Raw genomic sequence first — 17345 nt, forward strand, 5'->3', positions numbered from 1 at the left:
ATATGTCATCATTCACTTATCAGCGAGATCATTCGTCCTTTAGTTTTTTGAGATTGGCTTATCTCACTTAGCATGATATTCTCCAACTTCATCCATTTACCTGCAAATGCCATAATTTTATTCTTCTTTATGGCTGAGTAATATTCCATCATGTACCTATACCACAGTTTCTTTTTCCATTCATCAATTGAAGGGCATCTAGGTTGGTTCCACAATCTGGCTATTGTGAATTGAGCAGCAATGAACATTGATGTGGCTGCATCACTGTAGTATGCTGCTTTTAAGTCCCTTGGGTATAGGCCAAGGAGTGGGATAGCTGGGTCAAATGGTGGTTCCATTCCAAGTTTTCTAAGGAATCTCACACTGCTTTCCGGAGGGGTGCTCTAATTTGCACCTCCCCCAGCAATGATACATTTTTTATGTTTTTTTTTAATGTTAATTATTAATGTTTCCATTTCTTTAGCCTCACCCTGTGATCCTACTTTTCTCCTGGAGTGTGCTCCCTGCAATGTGATCTGCTCCATTATCTTTCAAAATCGTTTTGATTATAAAGATCAGTGTTTTCTAAATTTAACACAGAAATTAAATGAAAATGTGAAGATTCTAAGCTCCTTATGGCTCCAGGTGAGTCAATACCCCACCTCTTTTTCCTAAGAAAACATATTATCTTTAGTCTTACCTGTCAAACCTTTTATAGGTCAAGTAGTGGAGTGAGTCTTGACACCACAGTGTGGTCCAGAGTTGGGTGTCATGGAGTGAGTATCAGAAAAATATGACTGGGTCCTTTACTTTATGTATAGGAAAATGAATGCCCACATAGAGATAACATGCAAGTCCATTGTCTCTCTGGCCAGTGATTTTCCCAGTAACCTCCAAAGTCTAATTTTTATAAAGTACTTTGGTGACTGCATTTGAGCAAAGTCCTGGCACTCAGTGGACCTCCAGACCCCTCTGGAGGACTCATCATTTGCAAGGGTTTAACTCCAATGAACAATTAGAAATTTCATCACTTTACTTGGCAGAAATACAGTTACATGATACTAGACAAAGGTTCAAAAAACTTATTGTGGAGAAAAGGTAGCCTTTTAAACAAATGGTGCTGGGGAAACTCAAAATCTATATATGGTGAAATGAAATTGAACCCCTAGCTCTCACCCTGCACAAAATTCAACTCAAAGTGGTGAAAGACCTAGGATTAGACCAGAAATCTTGCACTTGCTAAAAGACAATGTAGGCCCACACTCCAACATGTTAGCTCAGGTACTGACTTCCTTAAGAACACTCCTAAAGTGCAAGAAAAAAGGGAAAAAAAAAATAAATGGATGATAACCAATTAAGAAGTTTTTTTTTTTTTTTTTTTTTTTTTTTTTTTTTTTTTTTTTTTTACAACAAGGTAATAATCAAGAGTGTGAAGTAAGACCTTACAGAATTGGAGAAAATCTTTGCCATATGTTCTCCAGATAGGGCACTGATATTCAGGATATATAAAGAATTCATAAAACTTACCAAAAAAACTCCCATATAACCCAATCAATAAATGGTGAAGGAACTAAACAGACATGTCTCAAAGGAAGAAACATGGATGGTCAACAATATATGGAAAAAATGTTCAACATCTCGAGATCTTAGAGAAAGGCAAATTAAAAATACACTGAGATTCCACTTCACTGCAATCAGAATGCAATTATCAAGAATACAAGTAACAATAAATGTTGGTGAGGATGTGGGTAAAAGTTATACATTGTTGGTGGGACTGTAAATTGGTTCGATTACTCTGGAAGGCAGTATGGCGATTCCTCAGAGAATTGTGAATGGAACCACAATTTTACCCCGTTATTGTATATATTCAAAAGATTAAAATCATCACACTACAGTGATGCAGCCACTTCTATGTTTGTAATAGCACAATTCACAATAAGCTATGGAGTCAACCTAAATGTCTTTCAACAAATGCAGGATAAAGAAAATGTGGTGTATCTACACAGTGGAATAATACTCAGTTATAAAGAATGACTTTTTGGCATTTTCCAGTAAATGGATGGATTTGGTGAATATCATGCTTAGTGAAATAAGCCAGTCCCTCAAAAAAGAGTTTGAATGTTTTCTCTGAAATACAGAAGCTAATCCCAAATATGGTGGGACAGATTAAAAAAAAAAAAAAAGAAGAGAAGAAAAATTTGTTGACTAGACAAAGGGGAATAAAGGAATGGGAGGAGGGAAAGGATAGGGAAAGAGAATGGATTGAATCTGTCCTAACATTCCTATATACCCAATATAAATTACCATAGTGAATCTCACCAACATGTACATACCCAAGACGCTAATCTAAAAAAATAAACTTTAAGTAACTAACAGAAAGATCAGAAGAGCAGAAGGAAGGGAACAGTGGTGGAAGGAAAGGAGGAGGAGGAGTCGTCCTGGGGACTGAATTAGAATAAGGTGTATTCCATGCTTTTATAATTATGTCAAAATGAATTCTATTGCCAGAACAATAGAATTTTATTGGTTCTAAAAAGAACCAAGAAAAAAAAATCAACCCTAAGTGACACACACACACACACACACACACACACACACCCACACCCACCCACCCACCCACACACACACACACACACACACACAGGAGAAACACCTTCATTCAGGATAGTAAAAAGGGAGATTGGGAGCACAGATGCTGTAAGGAAACTGAACTGGGTAGATATTTTTGATGTTTGTTTTAGTCAACTGTTTCACCACTATGACCAAAATGCCTGAAAATAACTATTGAGAGGAGGAAAAGTTCCTTTGGAGCTCAGTTTTAGAGGAGTCTGTCCATAGATTGCTCACTCCATTCTCTGGGGCATGAGGTAAGCAGAACCTAATGGCAGAAGGGTGTTGTGGAATAAAGCAGTTAAGAACATTGGACCAGGTAGATGAGAAACTCCACTCACCCTGGAAAAAATATACACCAAAGACACGACCCCAGTCAGCCACCTCCTCCAGCTGCCACCTGCCTAGATTTACCCGCAAGGAATCTGTGAATTAATGCACAGAGTATTTTAAGGCTTTCATAACTCAATCATTTCAACTCTGAACCCTCTTGCATTTTCTCATGCATTAGCTCCTGGGGGACACCTCTTATCTAAACCATAACAACACTGCAGATGGCATCCTACCTGACAAGGTAGTAGGGTTTGGCTTATGAAATATTTGCATTTCAGCGTGTAGGATGCTGAATTAACAGTATTACTGTATGCTTAGCTGGCAGGTTCTGCATTCTGCATTCAGGTAAATTGCCTCATAACTACTCTTGTGCACACTTTATCCATAGAATGTCCAATTGCAAAACCCTACCTCTTCTATAGTAATTACTCTATCATGCAGCTTCAAGTGAGGAAAAGCAGAGAACAGCATTGTGTTCTTTGCTTTTTAATTTATAAAATTTTTTATTAGTTCTTTTCAGTTATAAATAAAAATAATAATTATTTTTAAATAATTATAAAAGCATGGAATATAATATGTTCTAATTCTGTCCCCACCACTTCCCCTTTTCCTCTCCTCTTCCCACCCCCTGTTCTCTTTCCTCTACTCTACTGAGCACAATTCTCAATTACCAAGGATTTTTCTCTTTTTTGGGTGACACAAACTTTCTCAAACTCTGTTCTCATCTTCAAAGCATCAATCATGGTAATTCATGCCAATCTATATTTCCAAGTTGTAGGGAAAAATTGGTTTGAAAAAGAAGAGAATTTATATCAACTTATATTTATCTTCAGAGATGATATATGTGTTACAGAAAAGGGTTATCATTTCTGTTCCTCTGATCATAGTTATCTCCCTCAAGTCTTTCTATACGCTTGTGGATTGTTAGATTTGTACTGTAAAAACTTCTTCCTATGGAGGACGTCAATTTTTTAAATCTATATTTTCTAAGCTGCACTAGGAATAATATTCATTTCTACCATACCTATTTATAATTAATATATATTTTTATTTTGTAGGTCTGCAACAGTTTTCCTGCTCTCATTGATTATTTCCCAGGGAGTCATAGAAAAATCTTTAAGAATGTTGCTGATATGATGCAGTATTATTTGGAGAAAATAAAGGAACACCAAGAATCCCTGGATATAAACAATCCTCGAGACTTCATCGACTGCTTCCTGATTAAAATGGAAGAGGTAGAACAACAGCTCAGTTATCTGATTGCTTCTACATTTTGTGGTTTATCGATTAATTCTATGGTTCCTAGGGCTACATAAGTGGTCAGGCAAGGCATATTTCACAAGCACCTTAAGCATCTCTTGTTTTTAAAGATCTACATGAATCATCATGAAAGAATTAAAATTGAATCACTAAATAGCTAGAGTACATGAACATTGTTGTATAGATACTAATAATCTACCTGAGAAAAGACAAAATTTGCACCTCAGGTAAAAAGGAAATAATTCTAAACAAGATACAAAATATAAAATTGGAGCCATGAAATGCAAATTGAAATGATTGTATTCAGTGTATGGGAGAATGGGAAAATATTCAAAGACCAGACTTTGTAATGGCTCCTCAGTGATTAAGATCAAGTGACCAAAGCATACAAGGGGGATTTTTGTAGGACACAATCCCTATTGCTCATTCTAAACCAACAAGATGCAACAGGACTATAGACCTCTGTCCTCACAGCTACTTGCTGTGGGTGCTGCTCTATGGGGAAATAGCTGGTATGTAAGACACTGGGATTTATCAGAACTTTTCATTGTCAAATATTTCCCTGTATGCTATAATTTTCAACTAGATTCCAGAGTTCCAGAACAGTTGCTTCAGACAGCACATAGTAGGTCAATAGTTTCTTCTCAGGAAGGACTGATACCTGGGACTTCCTACTCCACCATCCTTGGTTAATTATTCCAATACTGTCTTTTTTTTTTTTTTTTTTTTTTTGGTAAGTTTTTGTTTGGTACATCAGAATTATCCATAAGAGTGGGATTTATTTTGCTATATTCATACCATCACATACCACAAACTTGTTTGTTTTTCCTCTATACTTCCCCTCTTCTTTGTTTTCTCCCTTCCCCACTCCCTTTCTCTGCTGTCCTGATCTTTCTTCCATTCTGATGAGGTTCCCTTACTTTTCCTTCTCTCTCTAGCTGCCACATATGAGAGAAAACATATGATCCTTAACTTTCTGAGTCTGGTTTTTCTCACTTAGATTATGTCCTCCATTTCCATTGGTTTCCTTGGACATGACATTTATTTCTTTAAGACTGAACAATACTTCATTTTGAAAACATAACATTATCTTTATCCATTCATCTGTTGAAGGGTATCATAACTTTGTTAGGGTGAACTGTGCTGCTCTAAATGTGTGTATATATACTTGAAGTCTTTTGGATAAATATCAAGGAGTGGCATAGCTTTATCATTTTATGTTTCCATTTCTACTCTTTGGAAGAATCTTTGTAGTGATTTTCATAGTGATTATACTAATTTACAATCCTACCAACAGTGTAAAAGTGCTCCTTTTACTTCAAATGTTCTCCAACATTTATTATTGTTTATTTTCTTTTTCCCAATATTTTTACAGCTGGATTATAGTTGTACCTAGTGGTAGGATTTGTTGTTACATATTCATACATGCATGCAATATAACAATGTATTTCAACTAAAACTATTCTGCAGTGCTTCCCTTTTATCTCACTTCCTCACGTCCCCTGGTCCCTTTCTTCTACTCTACTGACTTCCCATTGATTTTCATTGGACTTTCCCAACTTTCTTTTCCTTATTTAATGCCTTAGGATAATTACTGAAAAGTGGAATAGCTGGGTCATATGGTGGTTTCAGTCCTAGGATCTGAGGAACGTTCATATTGCTTTCCGGTGGTTGCCTAATTTACAATCCCACCAGCAGTGTAAAAGTGGTTTTGTTTCCCTCCACATCACCTCCCCCATTATAATTGTTTGTGTTCCTGATGACCGACATTCAAATTGAAGGAGAGGAAATCTCAGTGTTGTTTCATTTCCAATTTCCCTAATTGCTAAGAATGCTGAATATTTTTTTTTTATTGTAAACAAATGGGATACATGTTGCTTCTCTGTTTGTACATGGCGTAAAGGCATACCATTTGTGTAATCATAAATTTACATAATGTTGTTTGATTCATTCTGTTATTTTTTCCCTTCCCCCCACCCCTCCCACCCCTCTTTACCCTCTATACAGTACTTCCTTCCTCCATACTTGCCCCCCTCCCTAACCCTAACTCTAACCCTAACACTAACTCTTCCCTCCCCCCCATTATGTGTCATCCTCCACTTATTAGTGATATCATTCGTCCTTTGGCTTTTTGAGATTGGCTTATCTCACTTAGCATGATATTCTCCAATTTCATCCATTTGCCTGCAAATGCCATACTTTTATCATTCTTTATGGCTGAGTAATATTCCATTGTATATATATACCACAGTTTCTTTATCCACTCATCAATTGAAGGGCATCTAGGTTGGTTCCACAGTCTGGCTATTGTGAATTGAGCAGCTATGAACATTGATGTGGCTGTGTCTCTGTAGTATGCTGATTTTAAGTCCTTTGGGTATAGGCCAAGGAGTGGGATAGCCGGGTCAAATGGCGGGTCCATTCCAAGTTTTCTAACGAATCTCCACACTGCTTTCCAGAGTGGCTGCACTAATTTGCAGCCCCACCAGCAATGCATGAGTGTACCTTTCTCCCCACATCCTCGCCAACACCTGTTGTTGCTTGTATTCTTGATAATCGACATTCTAATTGGGGTGAGATGGAATCTTAGGGTGGTTTTGATTTGCATTTCTCTTATTACTAGAGATGTTGAACATTTTTCCATATGTTTGTTGATTGCTTGTAGATCTTCTTCTGTGAAGTGTCTATTCATTTCCTTAGCCCATTTGTCGACTGGATTGTTTGAATTCTTGGAGTAAAGTTTTTTGAGTTCTTTATAGATTCTGGAGATTAGTGCTCTATCTGAAGTATGATTGGCAAAGATATTCTCCCATTCTGTAGGCTCTTTCTTCGCATTGCTGATAGTTTCCTTTGCTGAGAGAAAGCTTTTTAGTTTGAATCTATCCCAGTGGTTGATTCTAGCTTTTATTTCTTGTGCTATGGGAGTCCTGTTAAGGAAGTCTGATCTTAGACCAACAAGGTGAAGATTTGGACCTACTTTTTCTTCTATAATCTGCAGGGTCTCTGGTCTGATTCCGAGGTCCTTAATCCATTTTGAGTTTAGTTTCGTGCATGGTGAGAGATATGGGTTTAGTTTCATTCTGTTGCATATGGATTTCCAATTCTCCCAGCACCATTTGTTGAAGAGGCTATCTTTTCTCCATTGCATATTTTTGGCACCTTTTTCTAGTATGAGAAAATTGTATTTATTTGGGTTTGTGTCCTTGTCCTCTATTCTATACCATTGATCTACCTTTCTCTTTTGGTACCAATACCATGCCGTTTTTGTTACTATTGCTTTGTAGTAGAGTTGAAGATCTGGTATTGCAATACCCCCTGTTTCACTCTTCCTGCTAAGGATTGCTTTAGCTATTCTGGGTTTCTTATTCTTCCAGATGAATTTCATAATTGCTTGCTCTATTTCTGTAAGGAACATCATTGGGATTTTAATTGGAATTGCATTGAATTTGTATAGCACTTTAGGTAGTATGGCCATTTTGACAATATTAATTCTTCCTATCCAAGAACATGGAAGATCTTTCCATCTTCTAAGGTGTTCTCTAATTTCTTTCTTTAGTGTTGTATAGTTCTCATTGTAGAGGTCTTTCACCTCTTTTGTGAGATTGATTCCCAAGTATTTTATTTTTTTCGAGGCTATTGTGAATAGGGTAGTTTTCCTAATTTCTCTTTCTGAAGATTCATCACTTATGTATAAAAATGCGTTGGATTTATGGGCATTGATCTTGTAACCTGCTACTTTACTGAAATCACTTATGAGTTCTAAGAGTTTTCTGGTGGAATTTCCAGGTTCCTCTAAATATATAATCATGTCATCAGCGAACAGGGATAGTTTGAGTTCTTCTTTTCCAATTCGTATCCCTTTAATTTCTTTGGTTTGTCTAATTGCTCTGGCCAGAGTCTCAAGAACGATGTTGAATAGAAGTGGTGAAAGAGGGCATCCCTGCCTTGTTCCAGTTTTTAGGGGGAATGCTTTCAGTTTTTCACCATTTAGAATGATATTAGCCATGGGCTTAGCATAAATGGCCTTTACAATGTTAAAGAATGTTCCCACTATCCCTATTTTTTCTAGTGTTTTGAGCATGAAGGGGTGCTGTATTTTATCAAATGCTTTTTCTGCATCTATTGAAATAATCATGTGATTCTTGACTTTAAGTCTATTAATGTGGTGAATTACGTTTATTGATTTCCTGATGTTGAACCAACCTTGCATCCCTGGGATGAAACCAACTTGATCATGGTGCACTATCTTTTTAATATGTTTTTGTATGCGATTTGCTAAAATTTTGTTGAGAATTTTTGCATCGATGTTCATTAAGGATATTGGTCTGAAATTTTCTTTCCTTGATGAGTCTCTGTCTGGTTTAGGTATCAGTGTGATATTGGCTTCATAGAATGAGTTTGGGAGGGTTCCCTCCTCTTCCATTTTATGGAATACTTTGAGAAGTATTGGAATGAGCTCTTCTTTAAAGGTTTTGTAGAACTGGGCTGAGAACCCATCTGGTCCCGGACTTTTCTTTGTTGGTAGGCTTTTGATGACTTCTTCTATTTCAGTACTTGAAATTGGTCTATTTAAATTGTTTATGTCCTCCTCGTTCAGTTTAGGCAATTCATATGTCTCTAGAAACCTGTTGATGGCTTCAAAATTTTCTATTTTGTTGGAGCATAGATTTTCAAAATAGCTTCTAATTATGTTTTGTATTTCAATCCTGTCTGTTGTGATATTTCCTTGTTCATTCCGAATTTTAGTGATTTGGGTTTTCTCTCGTCTTCTCTTTGTTAGTGTGGCTAAAGGTTTATCAATTTTGTTTATTTTTTCGAAGAACCAACTCTTTATTTTGTCAATTTTTTGTATTGTTTCTTTTGTTTCAATTTCATTGATTTCAGCTGTGAGTTTAACTATTTCCTGTCTTCTACTACTTTTGGTGCTGTTCTGTTCTTCTTTTTCTAGGGCTTTGAGCTGTAGTGTTAAGTCGTTTATTTGTTGAGTTTTACTTCTTTTATTAAATGCGCTCCATGAAATAAATTTCCCTCTAAGTACTGCTTTCATAGTGTCCCAGAGATTTTGATATGATGTTTCTTTGTTCTTATTTACCTCTAAGAATTTTTTAATTTCCTTCCTAATATCTTCTGTTATCCATTCATCATATAATAGCATATTGTTTAATCTCCGGATGTTGGAATAGTTTCTGTGTTTTACTCTTTCATTTATTTCTAACTTCAATCCATTATGATCTGATAGAATACATGGTAGTGTCTCTATCTTCTTGTATTTGCTAACATTAGCTTTGTGGCATAATATATGGTCTATTTTAGAGAAGGATCCATGTGCTGCTGAGAAGAAAGTGTATTCGCTCTTGGTTGGATGGTATATTCTATAAATGTCCGTTAAGTCTAAATTATTGATTGTGTTATTGAGATCTATGGTTTCTTTGTTCAATTTTTGTCTGGAAGATCTGTCCAGTGATGAGAGAGGCATGTTAAAATCACCTAGTATTATTGTGTTATGGTCTATTTGGTTTCTGAAATTGAGAAGGATTTGTTTGACATACATGGATGAGCCACTGTTTGGGGCATAGATGTTTATGATTGTTATATCTTGCTGATTTATGCTTCCCTTAAGCAGTATGAAATGACCTTCTTTATCCCTTCTAACTTTGGCTTGAAGTCCACATTATCTGAAATGAGGATGGATACTCCAGCTTTTTTGCTGAGTCCATGTGCATGGTATGTTTTTCCCCATCCTTTCACCTTTAGTCTATGGGTATCTTTTTCTATGAGGTGAGTCTCTTGCAGGTAACATATTGTTGGATCTTTCTTTTTAATCCAATCTGCAAGTCTATGTCTTTTGATTGATGTATTCAGGCCATTAACATTCAGGGTTATTATAGAGATATGATTTGGTTTCCCGGTCATTTGGTTCATTTTTAAAATTTTATTTATTTATTTGTTTGACACAACTTGTTTCCTCCTTTATTTGACAATTCCTTTAGGATAATTCCTCCCTTTGCTGATTTGCTTCTTTGTTTTTCATCTCTTCCTCATGGAATATTTTGCTGAGAATGTTCTGTAATGCTGGCTTTCTTTTTGTAAATTCTTTTAGCTTTTGTTTATCATGGAAGGATTTTATTTCATCGTCAAATTTGAAGGTAAGTTTTGCTGGGTATAAGATTCTTGGTTGGCATCCATTTTCTTTCAGGGCTTGAAAAATGTTGTTCCAGGCCCTTCTAGCTTTTAGGGTCTAGATTGAAAAATCTGCTGATATCCGTATTGGTTTCCCCCTGAATGTAATTTGGTTCTTTTCTCTCACAGCCTTTAAAATTCTGTCTTTATTTTGTATGTTAGATATTTTCATTATAATGTGCCTTGGTGTGGGTCTGTTGTAATTTTGTATATTTGGAGTCCTATAAGCCTCTTGAACTTGATTTTCCATTTCATTCTTCAGATTTGGGAAATTTTCTGATATTATTTCATTGAATAGGTTGTTCATTCCTTTGGCTTGTTTCTCTAGGCCTTCCTCAATCCCAGTAATTCTTAAATTTGGCCTTTTGATGATATCCCATAGTTCTTGTAGATTCTGTTCATGATTTCTTACCATCTTCTCTGTTTGTTCAACTTTGTTTTCAAGGTTAAATATTTTGTCTTCAATGTCTGAGGTTCTGTCTTCCAGGTGTTCTATCCTATTGGATATGCTTTCTATGGAGTTCTTAATTTGGTTTATTGTTTCCTTCATGTCAGGGATTTTTGTTTGTTTTTTTTTTCAATATCTCTAACTCTTTATTGAAATGATCTTTTGCTTCCTGTATTTGCTCTTTTAACTGTCGATTGGTGCGATCAATCAATGCTTGCATTTGCTCTTTCATCTCATCATTCAGTGCGTGCATTTGCTCTTTCATCTCATCGTTTGCTTCTCTGATCATTTTAATTATGTACATTCTGAACTCCTTTTCTGTCATTTCTTCTGCCATGCTCTCACTGGGTTTTATTGATGTAACATCTAGATTTGTTTGCAGCATTTTCTTTCCTTGTTTTCTCATATTGTTCAGGTATCAGAGGACCGCTGAGATATTGCAGATTTCCTCTGTTGATTTACAATGTCCCTGAAGATTTCTATATATATCCCCTCTTAGCCTTCAGTAGGCTGAAGTCTTGGAGGAAGTTGATAATGCAGTGCTCCACAAGGAAGCTGCCTCTCTAGGAGTGGTGGCCTTCAGGTGGGGTATAATCCCTGCTAGTGGGCAGAGGTGCTTCCACTTGTTGACCAATGGTCATCCAAATCTGACCTAGGCTGTGGGCTGAGGCAAGGCCTGTTTGGGCCTGAGTCTCTGGTTTTACAGTCCTTGTGGGGAAACCTCACCCAGCAGGGAAGACTCACCCGGTGGGGAGGTCTCGCTGGTCAGTTCCCTCCTAGAGGTTCCCCTCAATTTACAGCTACCGCCTGGGCTGGGCTGCCTTCCTCTGCAAAGTTCCCAGGGGCCCGGCCGTACCTCCTGGGCCTGGGAGCCTCACCCTTTGCAGATGACTCTCCTTAGGCTGCCCTTCCTCAGAGAATCTGCCCGCAGGCCTGGAACCTTCGCTCTGCCCTAAGCCTGTCTCTGTGCGACTCTTCCACCAAGAAGCCTCCTAGATCCTGGGACCCTGCTCTGCACCTAATCGCCTGGCTATGCGGCCCCTCCTCTGAGCAGCCACCTGGGGCCCTGTACAATCGCTCTGAATCCCAGAGACCCGCCACACGCCTCTTCCTCCAGACAGCCGCCCAGTATTCCGGTGGTGTCACTAGGAGTCCAAGAAACTCACTGCGTGCCTCCACCTCCACCAACCACCCGTAGCCCTGGGCAATCAATCACTCCGAGTCGAAGTGACCCTACCCATTCCTCCTCCTTCTCCAGATAACCCCCGGGGTGTTCAGGAGCGGTCGCTCTGAGTGGCTCTGAGTCCATGTGACCCGCAGCACGGGTCCTCTGGGTAACCGCCCGGAGCTCTGGTGCGGCCACTCAAGACCAAGCGTCCCACCACGCTTCTCCTCCAGGCAGCCCCCCTGTGTTCAGGAGCTGTCACTTTAAGTCCAAACAACTCACCACTCGCTTTCTCCTCTGAGCAGCCGCCTGGAGCGCTAATGCAGTCACTGCGAGTCCAAAGGACCCGCTGAGCTCCTCCTCCTCCTCCTCTGGGCAGGCCCCGGGTTTCAGAAGTGGTCTGAGTCCAAATCCAGCCCCTTCTCTGGCAACCGCCTGTAGCTCTGGTGTAGTCACCCCGAATCCAAGCGGCCGCGCTCCTCTTCCTCCTCCTCGTCCTCAGGGCAGGCCCCGGTGTTCAGAAGCGTCGTTCTGAGTCCAAACAGCTCGCCGCGCAGCTTCTCCTCTGGCAACCGCCTGTAGCTCTGGTGCAGTCACTCCGAATCCAAGTGGCCACGTTCCTCCTCCTCCTCCTCAGGGCAGGCCCCGGTGTCCTGAGTCCACACAGCTCTCCTCGCTGCTCCTCCCCTGGACAGCCGCCGGAGCCCCAGTGGTTGCTCCGAGTCCCAGCACTGTGCTGAGCGGCCTCCTGAATATTTTTTAATATACTTGTTGAGCATTTGTATTTCTTCCTTTGAGAAGTGTGTGTTTAGTTCTTTGGTGCACTTATTAGTTGGGTTATTTGTGGGTTTTGGTGCTACATTTTAAAAATTCTTTACATATTTTGGATATTAATCTTCATTTTTTTAAGCATTTTTTAACCTTTATTTGTTTATTTATTTATATGTGGTGCTGAGAATCGAACCCAGTGCCTCACACATGGTAGGCAAACACTCTACCACTGAGCCACAACCCCAGCCCCAATATTAATATTCTTATGGAAGTTTAGCTGGCAAAGTTTTTTCTCCCATTCTGTAAGTTGTCTCTTCACATGCTTTTTCATTTCCTTCATTGTGCAGAAGTTGCATAATTTGATGCCATCCCATCTATCGATTTTTGATTTTCTTTCTTGAATTTTAGGAGTCTTATTGTAGTAGTCAATGCCTATACTTATTGGTTGGAGTGTTCTTCTTGTGTTTCTTCCAGAGTTGCATTGTTTCTGTTCTGATTCCTAGGTTTTTGATCTACTTTTATTTGACCTATGGGCAGACAAGAGAGAGGAACCTAGTTTCATTCATTTACATATGGATATCTAATTTTCTCAGCACCACAACAAAACGGCCTTTTTTTCCATTGGATGTGTCTGGCACCTTTGTCAAGGATCAGATCACTGTATCCATGTGGGTTTATCTTGATGATTTCTTTTCCATTAGTCTACCTGACAGAACCATGTAGTTTTTGTTGCCAGATCACTATAGTATAATTGGAGTTTAGGTATTGTGATGCTCTTATTGCTCTGTATTGCCTAAGCTATTCTGGATCTTATATTTTCCCAAAAGAATTTAGAATCTTTTCTTCCAGTTCCTTGAAGAATGACATTGTTATCTTGATTGGAATTTCATTTCATGTATAGAATGCTTTGTTAATATGGTCGTTTTGGCAATGTTAATTCTGCCTACTTAAGAACATGGGGAGTCTTCCCTTCTTCTGAGGTCTTCTTCAGTTTCTTTCTTTTGTTCTATAATTTTAATCATAGAGCTTTTTTCTCCTCTTTGGTTAAATTCATTCCTGGGGCATCAGGATTTGGGTTTCTTTGTTTATTTTGAGGCAATTGTGAATGGAATTGTATTCCTGATTTGTTTTCCAGTGGATTTATTTTTGCTGTGTATAAAAGCTACTGATTTTTATATTTTGATCTTATATCCTGCTACTTTTCTGAACTTGTTCTCTGAATGAACCATGGAAGTCTTCTGGTGAATTTTTTTGGGGTCTTCCAAATGCAGAATCATATTGTTTGCAAACAGTGATAATTTGAATTCTTTATTCCCTATTTTATCATATTTATTTTTTTTCTCTCACTCATTGTTCTGATGAAAATATCAAATATTTTACTGAATTGAATTAGTGACAATGGAATCCTGTGTTTTTCTTGAGTGTAGAGAAAAATGTTTTCAGTTTTTTTCCATTCATTACATGTTGGCTTGGGTTTGTTAAGTTCTTTCTATCCTGTCTTCAGCATTTTTTAAAAAAAATTATCTTTTAATTTTTTACAGACTGCATTTTGATTCATTGTACACAAATGGGGTACATCATTTCATTTCTATGGTTGTATATGATGTAGCATCATACCATATGTGTAATCATACATGTACATAGGATAATGATGTCTGTCAGCATTTTTAACATGCATAGGTGCTAGATTTTGTCACAGGCTTCTTCTACATCTATTGAGATTGTTGTGAGATTCTTATTTCTTGATTCTATTTTTGTAATTAGTTATGTTTATTAATTTGTAGGTGTTGAATCATCCTTTTATCCCAGGAATGAAATAAACTTGATTATCATATACAATTTTTTATTTGTCTTTTTTTACATACAATGTTATTGTGCTTTCATACATGATTTGCCAATATTTTATTAAGAATTGTAGCATTTATATTCATCAGGGTGATTGGTTCATAGTTTTTTTTTCCATCATGTGTCTTTATCTGTTTTTGGAATCACAGTGATATGGATTTCATAAAATGAATTGGGAGTTATCCCCTTCCCCCACACACTTCTTATTTCATGGACTAATATGACAAAGAGCTGCACTAGTTCTGAATTAAAGATCTGATAGAATTCAGCTGAGAAGTAACTGTTCAAGGGATTTTCTTTTCTGAAAGGCTTTGTATCACTGCCTAAATTTCATTGTTTATAATATTTAAGTTTTCCTGTCTCTTGATTCAATTTTTGTAGGTAGCATCTGTGTATAAATTTGTCCATTTCTTATAGATTTTCTAATTTAATGGAATAGGAGTTCTCAAGGTAGTCTCTAATAAGCCTCTGAACTTCTGAAATGTCTCTAGCAATAGCTCATTTTTCATTTCTAATTTATTAATTCAGGTGTTCTCTCTTTTTCTTAGTTTGACTGATGTTTATCAGTCTTGCTACTGTTTTCAAAGAATCAAGTCTTTGTTTCATTGATCCCTTGCAGTTTTTAAATCTCTCATTAATTTTGGGTTGCATCTTAATTATTTCCTTCTTTCTGCAATATTTGGGATTGGCTTGTTTTAATTTTCTAAGGACTGGAGAAGCATTATTAGGTTATATGGGATTTTTCTGATTTTTAATGTATTTATTCATAGTGTGTAAACTGTTCTTAGAATTGCCATCCTAGTGTTTCAGAGATTCTGGTATGTTGCATCTCTATTTACTCTAGTTGCATCTCTCTTTATTTATTTATATATGTTGTATCTCTCTTTATTCTAGTAATTTTAAATTTGTCTCCTCATACTCTCAATGATCTATGATGAAGTAGAGTTGCACCTTTTGTATAATCATACATGTACATAGAGTAATGGTGTTTGTCTCATTGTTATTTTTCCTTCCCCACACTTCCCCACCCCGCTTTTCCTCTTTACAATCCATCCTTCCTCCATTTTTGTCTCCTCCCCACCCCCCCATTATGTATCATCACCCACTTATCAGAGAGATCATTTGGCCTTTGGTTTTTTGGGACTGACTTATCTCACTTAGCTTGATGCTGCTTTTCTTGTGCCAGACTAGCTCAGGCACAAGGTAAGCAGTGCAGAATCAAGACCCAGACTCTGGGAGTTGGGTGGAAGCAAGCTTATGGTGAGCAGCTTGCAAACTCGCTTGTTGTGGGAGCAGCTATACATTTTATAGGTTTCTTGCCCAATCACAATGTGCTACGGAGGATCAGACCACCAGGTTCCTATATGGGTTCCCTTGTAACATCGATGTCAATTTGGGGAAGAAGTGGCATGTCTTACTAGTTGACTGAAGTGGAATGCTCCAACCTGCAGGTGTCCCTGCTAGGCCTGAATGTGTGTAGATTTTCCTAACACACTGAGACTTTTGTGGCTAACAGTCCAATGTCTGACTACCCACATTCCCCCAGTTTATATAAATTTTTGGCAAGGGGGTACCCATGGAGGAAGCGTGATGTATATAAATCCCTTACAAGCAGTGAAGGGCAGTGAGTCATATGGTGGCAGATTGTTTAGCATTGGTGTTAACCTGAGATGATACTTTGCAGGCATAAACCAACATGGTTTGTTTGGTTTCCATGTTTTTCAACTTGGTGTGTAAACATTTTACAATAACATACAAAGAAGTATAGCAGTAAATCCAATACCAACAAGGATTCAATTGGCAGAATTGAGAAAGAGAGATAATTTTCCACAGCTTTTGAAGAAATGTAGGGTTGAGGATAAGGCTTGCTCTTATCTCATTCAAAGTAAGAATGTGAGCACGTAAGGTCATCATGAGATTTCTAAAGGATAAGTCCTAGGGACTCTTTAATCTTTAGGATAGTTCTAAGCAAGCTTGGGTAAAGGTGTTTACAGTGATAGGTGTTTGGCATACGCATAAAAATTGAGGACTACAAGGAATGCTATTGTGCAGTTGGAGTATGTCAATTTTTTCATCTATGAGGTCAATTTGCTGTTGTAGCATTAGTATGCCACCTTGGAGATGTAGATTAATTTGTTCTTGAAGAGTGAGTGTTTTGCTGGAGCATTGTACGACTTGGTTTATGGTAGCAGTATTCAGAGTGGACTGGGTTAAGGCTATTCCAGCAGCAGTGGCTGTGACGGCAGCTGCAAGGGAGGCCGCAATGATAGCGGTGGCAATACCAAAATCAGGCCGAATACGGGAGTGGCATATTTCTGTGGTAATATGTACTTCTTGAATAGAATAGCTTTCATCTGTGGGGAACCATAGAATAGGGGGTGTTCTCACTAGTACTGCTGTGGTATCAGAGGCATTCCAGTAATTAGCTAATTTACAATTATTTGAACAATTAAGATATCCTGCAAGGGGTGGGTAGAGGCTGTGACAAAGAAAAAGGGAGCTTTTACACACACGTGACCTGTGGTTTGGAGTGTGGAATTAGGATTTTCAAAGGAACCATTGAACCATAATGCGTCCATAGTGACAATAGGCCCAATATCATACATTTTGAAGAGCCACATAGTAATTGCTTGGCAAATTGAGGAGGCTCTTTTATATCTCTTGCCCTTAATGCTTGGGCATTAGTGAACCAGTTATTATTTGTCACATAGGCATTGTTAATTTTTTCGTAGGAGCCTTGTATATAAGGTCTTG

The 17345-nt window shown here is 38.0% G+C and overlaps 1 protein-coding gene across 2 annotated transcripts in view; it reads left to right on the forward strand.

The window, feature by feature from the left end:
* The window catches only part of LOC306660043 (cytochrome P450 2C19-like), a 42639-nt gene that overhangs the window by 6729 nt on the left and 18565 nt on the right, over window positions 1–17345 (forward strand). Inside the window, exons 4-5 of one of the 2 annotated variants that reach the window (XM_079138113.1) lie at window positions 464–624; window positions 3981–4157. In XM_079138113.1, the coding sequence (XP_078994239.1) occupies window positions 464–624; window positions 3981–4157 (338 nt within the window). The remainder of the gene's footprint in view (window positions 1–463; window positions 625–3980; window positions 4158–17345) is intronic. The other variant, XM_079138114.1, reaches the window with a different exon arrangement.

Source organism: Sciurus vulgaris (assembly GCF_902686455.1).
Source record: "Sciurus vulgaris genome assembly, chromosome: 4".
Lineage (NCBI taxonomy): Eukaryota > Metazoa > Chordata > Mammalia > Rodentia > Sciuridae > Sciurus > Sciurus vulgaris.